The sequence below is a fragment of the Hemitrygon akajei genome, chromosome 3, assembly GCF_048418815.1.
Source record: "Hemitrygon akajei chromosome 3, sHemAka1.3, whole genome shotgun sequence".
NCBI lineage: Eukaryota > Metazoa > Chordata > Chondrichthyes > Myliobatiformes > Dasyatidae > Hemitrygon > Hemitrygon akajei.
In genome coordinates this window covers 48,362,679-48,377,752 of record NC_133126.1, presented here as the reverse complement: position 1 = coordinate 48,377,752, position 15,074 = coordinate 48,362,679, and the positions used below count along the sequence as shown (strand labels likewise).

The following is a 15,074-nucleotide window of genomic DNA, read 5'->3' as shown; positions in this document are numbered from 1 at the left end:
ACTAATTACTGCTCAATCAGTCTATTATCAATGATCAACTTAGTAATAAGAGGGTCATTGTCAGTGTAATCAGTCAGCACATTGTCACTGTTCACCAGCTCACTAAAGCTTTGTTTTGGTGTTACCAGGTCCACCTTCCCCAGATTTCATTGTGACCTCAGTCTAAACAAAAACCAAAGAACTGAATTCCAGAGCTAAATTGAGAATGACTGCTCTTGACTGAGTGTGGCATCAAAGAGCTCCTGTCTCTTCATGATGGCAGCAGTGAGAAGAGAGCATGGTCCTTGATAATGTATGCTACTTTCCTGTGACACTGCTCCATGTAGATATGCTCAATGGTGGGAGGGCTTTACCTGTGATGGACTGGGCCGTATCCAATACTTTTTGTAGGATTTTCGGTTCAGGGGCATTGGTATTTGCATACCAGGCCATGATGCAACTAGTCAATATGCTCTCCACCACACATCTATTGAAATCAGTCAGTGTTTTATATGTCATGCTGAAATTTTGCAAACCTCTGAGGAAGGAGATGCACTGCTGTGCTTTCTTTGTAGTTGCACTTGTGTGTTGGACCCAGGATAGATCCCCTGAAATGATAACATGGGAGAATTTAAAGTTACTGACCCTCTGTGTCTGAACCCCCAATGAGGACCTTCTGGTCAATAATCAGCTCCTTGGTCTTGATGACATTGAGTGAGAAGTTGTTGTTTTGGCTTCACTGAGCCAGATTTTCAATCTTCCCTCTTTATACTGATTTGTCACCACCTTTTATTTAGCCAATGACAGTGGTGTTATCAGCAAACTTAAATATGGCATTGAGCTGTGCCTAGCCTCAGTCATAAGAATAAAGTGAATAGAACAGGTGGTGAAGCACACAGTCTTGTGGTACACCTGTGTTTTTGGAGATTAAGGAGAAGGTGTTGTTGCCAATCAGAACGATGATAGTATTGTATGCTGAGCCACAATTGATAAAGAGCATCCTGATATGTGCATCGTTGCTGGCCAAATGTTCCAGTGTTGAGTGAGGAGCTAATGAAATGACATCTTCTGCGGGATGCCAATTGGAGCAGATCCAAATTGTTTCACAGACAGGAGTTGATGTGTTTCTTCACCACCCTCTTAGAGCACTTCATCATAGTGGATGTAAGTGCTATTGGACAATAGTCGTTGAGGCAGGTTACCATGTTTTTCTTAGGCACCAGCAGAATTGAAGCCTGCTTGAAGCAGGTGGTATCTCAGACTGCTAAATTGAGAGGTTAAAGATATCAGTGAACACTCCAACCAGTTGATCAGCACAGGTCTTTAGTGCCCAGCCAGGTACCCCAACTGGGCCAGATGTTTTCTGTGGGTTCGCCCTCCTAAAGGATGGCTTCACATAGGCCTCAGAGACTGAAATCACAGGGTCGTTGGGGGCTGTGGGAGTTCATGAAGTTTCCTCCATGTTTTGACAGTCATAGCAGGCTTTGAGCTGATCTGGAAGCAAAGCCTTGTTGTCACCTATGTTGCTTGCTTTCATTTAGTAAGAGGTAATAGCATTCTAGCCTTGGCATAGCTGTTGAGCTTCCTTTAGTGATTCAGTTTAGTCCAGAATTGTTACTTCTTCGACGAGGTGGCTTTCTGGAGATTGTATCTGGACCTCTTGTATCTTAATTAGTCGCCTTTTTGTTGCCCTTGTCTCTAGAGCCTTATTCTTTAGCCTCTGCCTATATCCAGCTAGGAGAAGGCTAGCCAAGTGATCAGATTTCCTGAAATGCAGTCTGGGCATGGAACGGTAGGCATTCCTCATCGTAGTACAGCAGAATTCTATTGTTTTAAAAATCTGGTTCCGCAGATGATGGTAATGCTGATGGTAATTGGGCAGAAATTTCTTCAAACAAGCCTGATTGAAGTCCCTGACTATGATTTCAAATGAATCGGCGTGGACTCTTTCTTGTTTGGTGATGACTATTTAATATCTCAAGTGCCTGATTACCATCAGCTTTTGGTGATATGTAAACTGCGGTCAGGATCACAGAGAATTGTCTTTGGGTGACGGTCTTTGGGCACAAATGGTCTTGAGTTACAAGGAACACCAGAGTGGTTATTGCACTAAAAGGAGGCCAGCAAATTGGATGCCACAATTCAGATTGGGTGTTGATGACAGACTTGCTCCAGTGTCGTTGTTTACTTCAGTATTTCGTGTTTCACAAATAATAGCTACAAGGCCCTTTAAATCCTTTGCTGATAAAAGGTCATTCGCATGGATGGTCTAAAAGCTTCTGAGGACATAGAATGCAGACACCCAAAGTTAGTGTTTTGAGGCTCTTACTGGGTAACAAATAGCACAATTATTGCTAAATAGTTATACCTATGATGTGATTCTTGGGATCATAGTCTAGAGGAATGATTAAGGATGTGTCTCTAAGCTGACAGTTTGCCTCTGCATGTAGAGATTAGTTCGTCAGGCAACAGTTTTATTCATTACTCGTCAAATAATTGTGTTTAAAGTGGAACTTTTAACTTTTTATTTGCAGAAAATGTTAAAATTGTAAATCTTCATGGTAAATTGAAGTCGAGCAAAAAACTGGCATCAGAGTTAAGTTTTGACTTCTGCATTGAATCAGTAGGTAAGTGAGCTGCTATAATTTCAAAAAACAAATGTAGAATTTTTTAAATTGCTTTTGGAATGCATCACTAAATCAGGCTGGTAAATTGGGTAGGTAAAGGCCAGATGAAATTGTCCAATAAGTGTAAAGTGATGTATTTAATTGGATAAAAACAGGAAACCTCTAGGATCTTATATTTTATGTATGGGTAGAATTCAGTAAAGTACCATTCATTGTCATTTAGGTTGTAGTTCCATTATTTATGAACAATTAGATTTGTCAAATTCAGTCTTCTAAAGTTTTACTGAAGATTAAGGTGCAAATTTTGCTTGCTACCTGTAATAGGATACTTTCTGAAGTTAATGGTGCCATCTAAACGTAATTTGTTTTTGTTAAAATAAGGCAAACATAGCACTATTCAGAATTGGATAGAGGGGACAATTACTTTCATTCAAGATGTTGGGATATGAAGTACCTTTACAAAAACAGTGAAGACAAAATAATTTTGTCTTTTAGAAGAGGGTGTGGCTGTATGTGGGAAGACTTCAGCTAAATGTTGGGCAAATGATACAAAATTCAACAATTCAAAATGTTTTGATTTGAAAGTTAGATATTCAAATAATATCAAACATAATTAGGTTATCAATTATAAAAGAAAACAAAATTGTTTCTCAGTTATTGTGAAATTACCCTAAATTTTAAATGTACCTGTTAAGGATTATGTAAGAAAAAAAACTCTCCAAAGACTTATAACCTAAATGTGAAGTAAATATTAACAAACCCAAATATTAAGTGCTAGCACACACAAAATGCTGGAAGAACTCAGCTGGACAAGCAACAATAAACAGAATTTACCTACTTTTATAAACGTACTGACTCTCATAGGTACCTTGATTATACCTTTTCCTACCCCGTCACCTGTAAAAATGACATTCCCTTTCTCAGTTCCTTCATTTCGCATCTGCTCCCAAAATGAGACTTCCCTTTCCAGAATATCGGAAATGTCCTCCTTCAAAGAACAGGATTTCCCTTCCTCCACTGTTGATGCTGCCTTCTCCCTCATCTCCTCTATTTCCAAGATATTAACCTTCACTCCATCTTCATGCCATTTTAACAAGAATAGTCCTTACCATGTCCTTGCTTACTACTCCGTGAGACTCTGCATCCAGCACATCATTCTCTGCAACTTCTGCCACCGTCAGTGGGATCCTACCACCAAACACATCTTTACCTCCCTTCAACTCTGCTTTCACTCTCTGTGATTCCCTTGCCCATTTATCTCTCCCTACTGATCACCCTCCTGACACTTAACCATGAAAATGGAAGAAGTACTACATATGCCCATTCACCTCCTCCCTCATCTCCATTCAGGGCCTCAGACAGTCCTTCCAGGTGAAGCAACACTTCCACTGCATATCTGTGGGATCATTTACTGTATCTGGTGGTCATTGGTGAGGCCCGACATAGACCGGTCAAGCATCTTTGCTTCATCTGCAACAAATAGGATTTCCCGGTAGTCAACAATATTAATTTTAATCCATGTCAGTCCATGGCCTCCTTGACTGCAATAATGAGTTACTCTCAGGTTGGAAGAGTAATTTCTTACATTCCACCTGGGTAGCCTTCAACCTGATGGTATGAGCATCAATTTCTCAAACTTCCAGCAATTTCTCCCCCCATTCCTCTTCCCTTTCCATTTCCCATTCTAATCTCCTCTTACCTCTTCACCTGCCTATCACCTCCCCCCTGTTGCCTCTCCTCCTTCCTTCTCTTGCATGGTCCACTCTCTTATCAGATTCCTTCTTCAGACCTTTATCTTTTCCACCTATCACCTCCCAGCTTCTCACTTCATTACCCTCCCCTCCTCCACCCTCCTGATTCTTCCTGTCATCTAATAGCATGTACTCCTTCCCCTCCACCCCCGTACCTTATTCTGACTTCTTCCCCCTTCCTTTCCAATCCTGATGAAGGATCTCAGCCCAAAATGTCAATTCCAGCATTTTCTGTGTTTTGTACTAGATTTTCATCAGCTGCAGAATCTCTTGTGTTTATGAAATGCTAATACACATTTTCATGCTAATATATGCTATTTCAGTGTGTCTTCAGGACAGTATACTGGCCTTCTGGAAGCATGGCATGCAGGGCAAAAGCTTTAAGTCAAATGAAGTAAGTCTTGTCTCATTAAATGTACTGCTGGCATATGGATTATAATTATTCCTAACCTACTGTTTCAATTGATGTCCAGTCTAAACTTGTTTTCCCTAATTATATGTACAAACATAATATTCTCTCATAAATGTGGATATTTTGTTGTGAACTAATGCATACCAGATCTTACTAGCCTGAGCACACTGCCCAAAATTGCTTTTCAAGGGTGGTGTATCGTACTGACATCAATTGTCCTGAATTCCAGCAGCATATTCTGCTTTGAAGGAGCCCTACACCTGAAATTTCCATAACTAGTGACAGATAGCTAAGTTTACCTACTTTTACACCTTGCAAAAGGTGTAAGATTCATTTAAGTCTTAAATTTGAAATGTCTAAAATGCAATTTTAAAAGCTGTAAAAATAGTATTATCTAAGAACTACAAACATTTAACTTTTTTTCTAGAATGGAATTTGCCTATCTCCAGCTCTGCTGTCTCCAATGAAGTTAAGGGGTTTTGAATGTCATGCCAGATTAGTTAACAAATAGTATTTTCTCTTGTCTAAGTACTAGGAAATGCAGCAAACTGGAACTCTGCTGTACTCTTACATCTAATGCAACAGAATTATGAACAGACAGTTTCTATTTTGTGCATTTACCAATAAGCCTCAGCCCATATTTTGTTCTTCAGTTTATTTTCCATTCCAGTTTCTTTTTGAGCACATAACTAGAACAATGGTTGTTACCCCACTTTTGAGAACTGGAAAAACTAGGATTAATACTGTCATAAAATCGGCCGGAATAAAACCACCTGTATAATAAATTATTACTTTTTCCCTTGGACACGGGATCACCTTCTGTTGTGGAGATAGATCATAACCCTGCTTTATACTGCCCTTATCTAAAATGTATGTGCAGACATTTATCATTCTTATTTGATTAACTATTGGTTTAATTAATAAAGTTACATTTTTTCAGAATCATTCGATTAGTTATTTGCTGTACGCATTATACAAACCCAAAGAATGGCATTTTGACGTTTGGAAACAGATTCATAAATGGATAACAAAACCTTTTGTACAAATGGGATTAGTCAGCACTAAGGAGTTCCTTACAAGTAATGTCAGCAGAACATTTAAGGAAGGTGTTGAAATGTAAACAATCAACAAGCTCCTTGGTAACAATAAACAGACTGAATATTGGTGTCAGATTCAGAACACTGATATTTTGAGTGTTTATACAGTAAGTGGAATGTAATGTGACTGCTTTTGAATAGGCAATTGAAAATATAAGGGGAGGTAGATTTTATCATGTTTGTAATGTATTTTACATTAATAATCATTGACCTGCAGCAAGTATGTTTCTAAAATTTTAATGGCCAGATTTTACACTCTAGAGCAGAGGTGTCGAACTCAATTGCACATGGGGCCAAAACTCAAAGCACACTTTAGGTCGCGGGCCAAACAGGATAAACATTTATTGAACACACTAAAACTAAACATTTTTTGAACATAAATATTAATAAAAACAGACAGGAATATTATTCCAGAAAAAATAAACTAAAACTTTAAATAACTTAAATGTTTTGCTTTCCATAAAAATATCTCCTGTCAGTATTATACAAGTTAGAAATATGAGCATGCTGCAAAAAAACCCTGAAAATATAAATAAAATTTGTGCTTTTCAGCAAAAGTTAAAACAACAACAAATCAAAACACTCAGTTTTCTTTGCTCTTATGCCGTTTTGTCAGAGCTGGATGCTTGGCATCTTTTCTTGGCAATAAGTTCATTTAGGTTTGGTGTAAGGTTCTGTGTTGTGGATATTCTCAGGATGGACTGCAGGTGTTCATCAGTGAGACGACTCCTGTGTGATGTTTTGTTAATCTTCATCACTGAGAAAAGCTTCTCACACAGATATGTGCTACCAAACATGCACAAGGTTTGAGCCGCATGTAGACGGAGCTGAGGCATTGCTTCAGGAATGGAGCGAATAAACTGTACGGGCCCTGCAGTGTCGTACTTTGCCTTTAGTGTCCCATTACACTGCAGCTCTATCAGCTCCATCTGAATCTGTACAGGTGCAGTTTCCACATTGATGGCAAATGGGTTGCGAAGCAGCTCGAAATTAATTTTTTGTGCTTCAAAGTCACCAAAGCGCCGTGCGAACTCAGTGCGAAGTGCGCTCAGTTTATCAGCAAAGTGCGCATTTGGGAACATCATTGCGCCGACCTGGTTCAACATTACTTGGCAACAGGGAAAATGAGGCAAGTTGCACTGGTGTATTTGTGTCTCCCATAAGAGCAGCTTCATTTGAAATGCCTTCACTGCATCATACATGTCAGTGATCATGCGGTCACGTCCCTGGAACTGAAGGTTTAAGACGCTGAGATGTGTTGTTATGTCAGCCACATTAGCTCCACAAATAAGACGCACAGGTTTACCGGCAATGTCAGTAAACATATACTCATCGGTTTTGAAAGACTCTTTTTTTCAGAATCAACTTTTCTCTTCGCCATGGTTAGGGGTTAGCTTTGACTTCAGAATAGCGCTGTATACAGCAACAGACGTTTGACGCGGGAATGTTCCCGGGTAGCCTATCGGCAGCTGTTGTGCTGCATTATGGGATCTGTAGTTTGTGTGTTATCAGCACTTCATATCGCCAGGCCATTAATAATTAAAATAATAGATCTATCTAAAATGATCTCGCGGGCCGGATATAATTGTACGCCGGGCCGGATATGGCCCGCGGGCCTTGTGTTTGACACCTATGCTCTAGAGTAACAGGTATATAAACACATAAAAATGTCAAAAATGTTTACAGCCACACTTGATCTATTCCAGTGGTTTTCAAGCCTTTGTGTGTGGTATACCCTCCATATATTTTGGTAAATTTCTTGCCCTACTTTCCAAAAGTGTTCACTTTTGAACACCTCTTTCAATATAATGTGAGTTTTGCATTGTTGAACAAAACCCCACAAATAAGCTGAATTTGCCCAAAATAAACTGCAGAATTCTGCAAGAAAACTATTGCCCACTAATGCCCACAACATACTAAAACTTTAATGACTTACAATTGATGCCTGGCGACAGGAACAGATTGATTTCTAACCATTTGTACACTCATAATTAGAGCATGACATTTATGGCAGATAAATAAATACCATGCCTTCTTAACCTTATTCTGAGATTTGTTGACAAAAGTGGTTTTTGCTTAAAAGTTTCAAACGTAAGTAACGGACGGTTCTTGATTTGACATGGCATCAAAGGTTATGAGGAGAAGGCCGGGAAATGGGGTTGAGGAGGAGAAAAAAGGGATCAGCCATGATTAAATGGCGGAGTAGACTCAATGGGCCAAATGGCCTAATTCTGCTCCTATGTCTTATGATCTTAAGGACTTGATCCTACAAAACTCAAGTGATATAACATCAGTCTTATCTTTAATGCTCCTGTAAGCATCTTTGCAGTCTATGTATAACCAATCTAATGTAAAATTTAACTTGAAATTTAGAGAAGTTACTTATCTCCAAATTTTCAATTCAGGTCACCCAGGAGATATCTGATAAAAGCAGAGTTTTTCATCTGTTAGGATCTGATAGGTAAGTTTTTTTTTGGTATATATTGGTCCTTGAAATATTGCAATATAAACATTATTGATATTACTGGTAGTATGTAAAAAAAAAAAAACACAACAACAACTATTTCTGTCCAAGACCTTTATACTAGGCTCAGAAAGAAAACAACCTGTGAAACATTCTTTTCTCTATTTAATTCTCTCTTAGCTTTCATGGCCCAGAACATCAATTACTACAGGCATCTTTTCTCATTCTAAATCTACATCTTATTTTATACTTAGATACAGCTCAGTTTATTTTAATGATAATCTCAAGATTTGTAATCGCAAAGACGTCTTCATAACGTTATCTTGTATTCTGAATCACCACCTAGAACCTAACCCTTTAATTGCTTTGTTCGGTTTTTTGGGTGAGACAGATTTACGTCTGAGTTCGACTAAGTGTCGAATATTATCTTTTGCTTCTCTCCTGGCTAGACGTTTAATCCTCCTTAGATGGAGGGATGTTGCCCCGCCCACGCATGCTCAATGGCTTAATGATATTATGTCCTGCTTAGACCTTGAAAAAATTCATTATTCAGTTCTTAATTCAGATACAAAGTTCCATAAGGTCTGGGGACCTTTTATTGAGTATTTTCATAACCTTCCTCTTAACTAAGGTTTTTTTTTCAGTCCCTTGCTTTCAGCTCCTTTTTTGTTGGTAGTAGGCATTAATACCTTCTGTTACTAAGTGTATTTACAGTTTTGGGGGTTTGAATGTCCTGATGTATACTCTCTAGATTGTGTTGTGGTTGGTCTGGAGTTCTTTTTTGTTGCGGGGCTTGGGGAGGATACTAATTTTACATATCTTCAATTTGGGTGCTTTCTCAATTATCTTCTTTAGTATTATATTATTATTGTATGTTTATTTTTGCACTGTATTAATGTTCTTCATTTCGATCTGGGTTTTTTTTTATCTGTAGCGATGTAGAAAATGTATAAAAAAACTAATTATTTTTTTTTTTTAAAAGATTTGTAATCGCATTCTAGTGTTCTTGTAAGGAGTTCAGTTGATTTTCAGTTGATCACCTGTAGGTCCACAGAGTCTCAAATTTTCCAAGCAGCTCTGAATGGAACTGATGCTATTTTTTTAGCACAAGTTCCAGTGATTTTTCAGGAGTCCTGAGGGATAGGGAAGCCCCAAACTTGTTCAATGAGTTCCACCAGAGATTTTCTGATTGCACTTTGTTGCTAGATCTTGCATGGAGTTGCTGGCATTCCCAGGATTTGAAGTTGTGGGATACATAAGTACATTCAGCTGAATGATGATTATACATCCTTGAGCAAGAAAAGTAGAACACAATCTTTTTTTCAGGAATGTTGGCTCCTGTGTTTTATACACTATCATGACATTTAGTGGCTAAATTTGATTGTGGTGTCAAGTGTTCTAAGTTGCTTCAGAAAATGGATTACATCAGGCTGTAGTAATGCTTATTATTTTGTTACATATAGAATTGAGAACCCTTTGAATAGTGAATGATGTAGAAATTTCCAGAGAAAATCTAGAAGTTCAGACTTGCTTTATCTTTTGTAAGGTTAGGTTCACTCAATACTAATTCAATATATGCCAATTATCTTGTATATAACCTATAGACAGGTGGAATATATGGATTTACTCTTTTCAAGAAATAACAGGTTAATTATTTTACAACTGTAGAGGGCAATTGGAAAACCTTGAACTTGAACAATATTGATTGTAGCCATCATGTTTTAGAAATATCATTACTTTTTATAGTGGCATAAAGCAATAACTGGAATTTTGTTTTGTTCATTTCAGAGTTGTAGTTCTAGAAAGTCGACCAACAGATAATCCTATGGCTTACAGCAATCTCTATATCCTAGCTGGCCATGAAAACAGTTACTAAGCAACATCAAGAAACTTAATCACAGGGACTGCTGCTTCAATTGGAGCAAACAGAAAACAGCTTCAAACAATGAAGATTCACTGCTGAGAGAATTATAAAATGGGAGTAGAAGTCGGCCCTGGCCTTGACTAATTGAACTTTTGACTTGTATTCAATTCTATCATGAGGTAGATTTCCTAAGAAAGCGAGTAAATTTGGTGGCTAGATGTGGCTTATTAAAATATTCAGCCACTGTGTGGTTTGTCTGTCATATCAAATGTGCTTCATAAAATCCCTGACGAGCTGCAACTTTGTAAACCATAACAAATATATAATTTCTAATTTTACAAAGTGAAAGTATACAGAAATCTTTGTCAAGTGTCACATTTTCTAATACTTTTCCCAAAGGTCTTTTTTATTTCGTAAATGCCTTGCATCAAAATTTGATGCTTTATTCTGCTTTTTGTCTTTGTGATCTAAATCTACTTGCAGAATAGTGTAACTATTTTATAGGAATTTTTTTAAGGCATCAGCTGCGGGACTGTACAGCTTTAAAATTTCTGCCATAGTATAACGTTAAACTGAATATTTAAATGCTTTATTTATTAATCTGTCAATGGTATTAAAAATTATATTCATGGGGGAAATAGCTAATGATAATTTTTCATATTTGCATTGCATTGTTTGGGGTTATAAGGGAAAAAGTGTTCTTTCTAAGTTTGTATGCATAAGCACATTGTAGTATTTAATTTAGACTTGAATTCTTACACATTGTACAAAGGCACTATATAAGCACTTTTTTGTACAACTTTTAAATTGGAAGGCTTAGCTGTATAGATGCCACAGTGTTTTTCATGCATTTTAATCTCTTTGTATGTATATTTCAGTTGCTTTTGTACGCATGCATTAATAGTGTATTGATGAAACAGGTGAAAATTGATAACAAATACACGTGTTTGAAAAATCTAGTTAAAATGCTCCTGGCTGTTTTAATCCTAAATGTGTGGGAACCATCACGTTTCATTCATTATTTACTTTGGAATTGGAATATGGTTTAATTTCCAACCTGAGAACATCTTTGGTTATCATTTCAGCTCTACCTCACCTTCTGAATATTATCCTCCTTTTTTTCCATCATCTAGTCATTTCAGTGAATTTTTCGTATTTTCATTCTTAAGTATCATTGTTTAAAATTCAGTAACACTATAGCCCAATAATTTGAATTGATACTTTGTAATAAGCATCTGTAAATAATGTACAATAAAGTATTCAATGCTCTTCTAAATTTGTTTCATATTTGCTTCAAGTGAACAAGCACTAGAAAGCTGTTCTATTTTAATATCGGAAGCAGTAGGACATAATATTTCTTTGTGTAGAAAAAAGCTTGTGTGAATTTCATTACTGGTTTTTCTACTTCTTCCTTGTTGCTGATCTAGCTGTTATACACTCTGATGTTTCACCAAAATATTATTTTATAACTTTTGTGGTTTGAATAATTTACAAACTGAATTACAAAAATATTTTGCTTGTATTTTTAGTATTCTCACATGCTGTATGAGCTGGTATTGTTACCAATCTGCTGCATTGTATATTTTTCCTTAAAATGATTGTTTAAACGATGACATCACATTAAGTGTTTTGAATGGTAATAAGTTTCTTTGATGATAATATTCAAATAGATTCTGAGGATAATTATTTTGAGCAGCATTTTGGGGCTCATTTCTAAAATATTTCTATCAATTAAAATATTTATTTTAAGGATTTTTTAAGTGTTACGATGCATTCATTGGGAAGATACTACTTCAGATTTTAAAGCTAAACCATTTACTGTTTTCCTACTAATGCTAATTGCTTGGAACAAATCAAGTTGAGTGTTCTACAAATTTACTCCATTAAAAACAAAATCTGCAAAAAAAAGGAAAATGGAAGAGCAACATTTACAAATAAGCAACTTTTTTCTCCATCATCCCTATATCACCTCAGTGTAAATGTTTTAAAACTGTCAATTTTATATTTGGATTAATTTAAGCTAAGATTTGTGCCATCAATAAAGTACTATAAAATGAAAAATATTAAACTGCTTTTTCCCACCAAGATAACTTTTTGTGTGATGTTACAGGTTTAAATTTAAATTAGCTGAGGATGTCTTTTGTCCTAGAAATGCAGTGAATGTCAGACAATGTATTTGAATCTTTTGAATATCATACACGCTTCATAATGTTTGTATATGCATTAACTAAAATATGCTGATTTAAGGAAATCAAGTCAGGATACTTAACCATCAGGAAACTATAAGTAATTTTTTATACAAATAAGGATTAGCAAATGATTATTTTCCCAGTTCATGCTCTCCTTAAAAAGGCTGCCTTATGAGTTTAAAAATGTGGCTTGAGATACTCTACAGTGGCATGCAGAAGTTTGGGCACCCCTGGTCAAATTTTCTGTTACTGTGAATAGTTAAGTGAGTAGAAGATGAACTGATCTCTAAAAGTTAAAGATTAAACTTTCTTTTCAACATTTTAGGCAAGATTAGTGTTTTATTTTTGTTTTCTACCATTTTAGAGTGGGGGGGGGAAAGGAAAGGAACACCATGCAAAAGTTTGGGCACCCCAAGAGATTTGAGCTCTCAGATAACTTTTACTAAGGTATCAGACCTTCATTGGCTTGTTATGGCTATGGCTTGTTCACAGTCATTGTTAGGAAAGGCCAGGTGATGCAAATTTCAAAGCTTTATAAATACCCTGACTCCTCAAACCTTGTCCCAACAATCAGCAGCCATGGGTTCCTCTAAGCAGCTGCCTAACACTCTTAAAATTAAAATAAATGATGCCCACAAAGCAGGAGAAGGCTACAGAAGATAGCAAAGTGTTTTCAGGTCGTCATTTCCACAGTTCGTAATGTAATTAAGAAATGGCAGTTAACAGGAGTGGTGGAGGTCAAGTTGCGGTCTGGAAGACCAAGAAAACTTTCTGAGAGAACTGCTCGTAGGATTGCTAGAAAGGCAAATCAAAACCGCCGTTTGACTGCAAAAGACCTTCAGGAAGATTTAGCAGACTCTGGAGTGGTGGTGCACTGTTCTACTGTGCAGTGATACCTACACAAATATAACCGTCATGGAAGAGTCATCAGAAGAAAACCTTTCCTGCATCCTCACCACAAAATTCAGTGTCAGAGTTTGCAAATGAACATCTAAACAAGACTGATACATTTTGGAAACAAGTCCTGTGGACTGATAAAGTTAAAATAGAACTTTTTGGCCGCAATGAGCAAAGGTATGCTTGGAGGAAAAAAGGGTGCAGAATTTTGTGAAAAGAACACCTCTCCAACTGTTAAGCCCGGGGGTGGATCGATCATGCTTTGGGCTTGTGTTGCAGCCAGTGGCACAGGGAACATTTCACTGGTAGAGGGATGAATGAGTTCAATTAAATACCAGCAAATTCTGGAAGCAAACATAACACCATCTATAAAGCAAAAAAGCTGAAGATGAAAAGATGGTTTCTACAACAGGATAATGTTCCGAAGTACACCTCAAAATCCACAATGGACTACCTCAAGAGGCGCAACCTGAAAGTTTTGCTATGGCCCTCACAGTCCCCCGACCTAAACATCATCGAAAATCTATGGATAGACCTCAAAAGAGCAGTGCATGGAAGACGGCCCAAGAATCTAAAGAACTAGAAGCCTTTTGCAAGGAAGAATGGGCAAAAATCCCCCAAACAAGAATTGAAAGACTCTTAGCTGGCTACAGAAAGTGTTTACAAGCTGTGATACTTGCCAAAGGGGGTGTTACTAAGTACTGACCATGCAGGGTGCCCAAACTTTTGCTTCGGGTCCTTTTCCTTTTTTGTTATTTTGAAACTGTAAAAGATGGAAATAAAAAAGTAATCTTGCTTAAAATATTAAAGAAATGTGTCATCTTTAACCTTATGCCTTTTGGAAATCAGGTCATCTTTTACTTGCTTAGCTATTCACAGTTACAGAAATTTTGACCAGGACTGCCCAAACTTTTGCATGCCACTGTATATGTGCAGCTCTCTATGATGCAATGCAACTTCTGTGATTCCTGTTTGTAATGGTTACTGCCTTGGACTGGACTACAATTGTTTGACTGGTTTCAAGAGCATGACCTCATTATATTGTAATTTACTACGATAAAATATTAAAGCAAGATCAAAAGCAGTTGTTCAAATTGAAAAAGGGTTTGCGTATATTTAGTGCCTTTCATGCCTTAGGCTGTAAAACACTTTGTGACCCAATGAAGGTCTTTTTGAAGCAGATATTGTTGTATTGAAGGATGCATTAGAACCAAATTACACACAGTGAAATGTCACTATTATTGGGATAATGGCAAATTACACCCTCAGAATAGAGGTTTGGAAGGGTTACGAAAGATGAAAGCTGCCCAGCATCTTATTCTGATTTGCAAATGTTCACAGTAAAAAGCTAATGCTAAGCTTTTGACCATCCATTCTACCATTTGCTGTTGGATACCTTGCATTTTACCCCTATATTCCTTCTGATGTCTAAAATAGATTTTAAAATGTGCACCTGAGTTGAATACAGTTATACTATTGGTTGTATTGCCTGTTATGACTGCCTTGAAGCTGCTACATGATCAGTCTGGCAACCACCAACTCTTCATCAGCCTACTTTCCATGACACCAGGAGTCTCCTGACCTAGTTTCTAATCAGCCAGCCATCTCTCCATCTTTGAAAGCTGCAATTATCAATTGCTCCTTTCTATCGTCACTCTACTTTTCCACCTTCATTCTCCCCACACAGTTACAAGCCCTTCAGTTGCTTCAGTTTCACCAGAACATCAAGGTCATCCTAATTGGTCACCAATCTCCTACATAAATAAGTTATAATACAGATGCCATATGATTCTT

General features: G+C 37.2%; 1 protein-coding gene across 1 annotated transcript in view; it reads left to right on the top strand.

The window, feature by feature from the left end:
• Positions 1-11,948, top strand: part of map4k5 (mitogen-activated protein kinase kinase kinase kinase 5) — a 135,188-nt gene extending 123,240 nt beyond the window's left edge. The window contains exons 29-32 of the mRNA XM_073039812.1: positions 2,514-2,606; positions 4,681-4,751; positions 8,272-8,327; positions 10,119-11,948. Of these exons, the coding sequence (XP_072895913.1) occupies positions 2,514-2,606; positions 4,681-4,751; positions 8,272-8,327; positions 10,119-10,206 (308 nt within the window). The 3' untranslated portion in view covers positions 10,207-11,948. The remainder of the gene's footprint in view (positions 1-2,513; positions 2,607-4,680; positions 4,752-8,271; positions 8,328-10,118) is intronic.
• Positions 11,949-15,074: the final 3,126 nt, after the last annotated feature.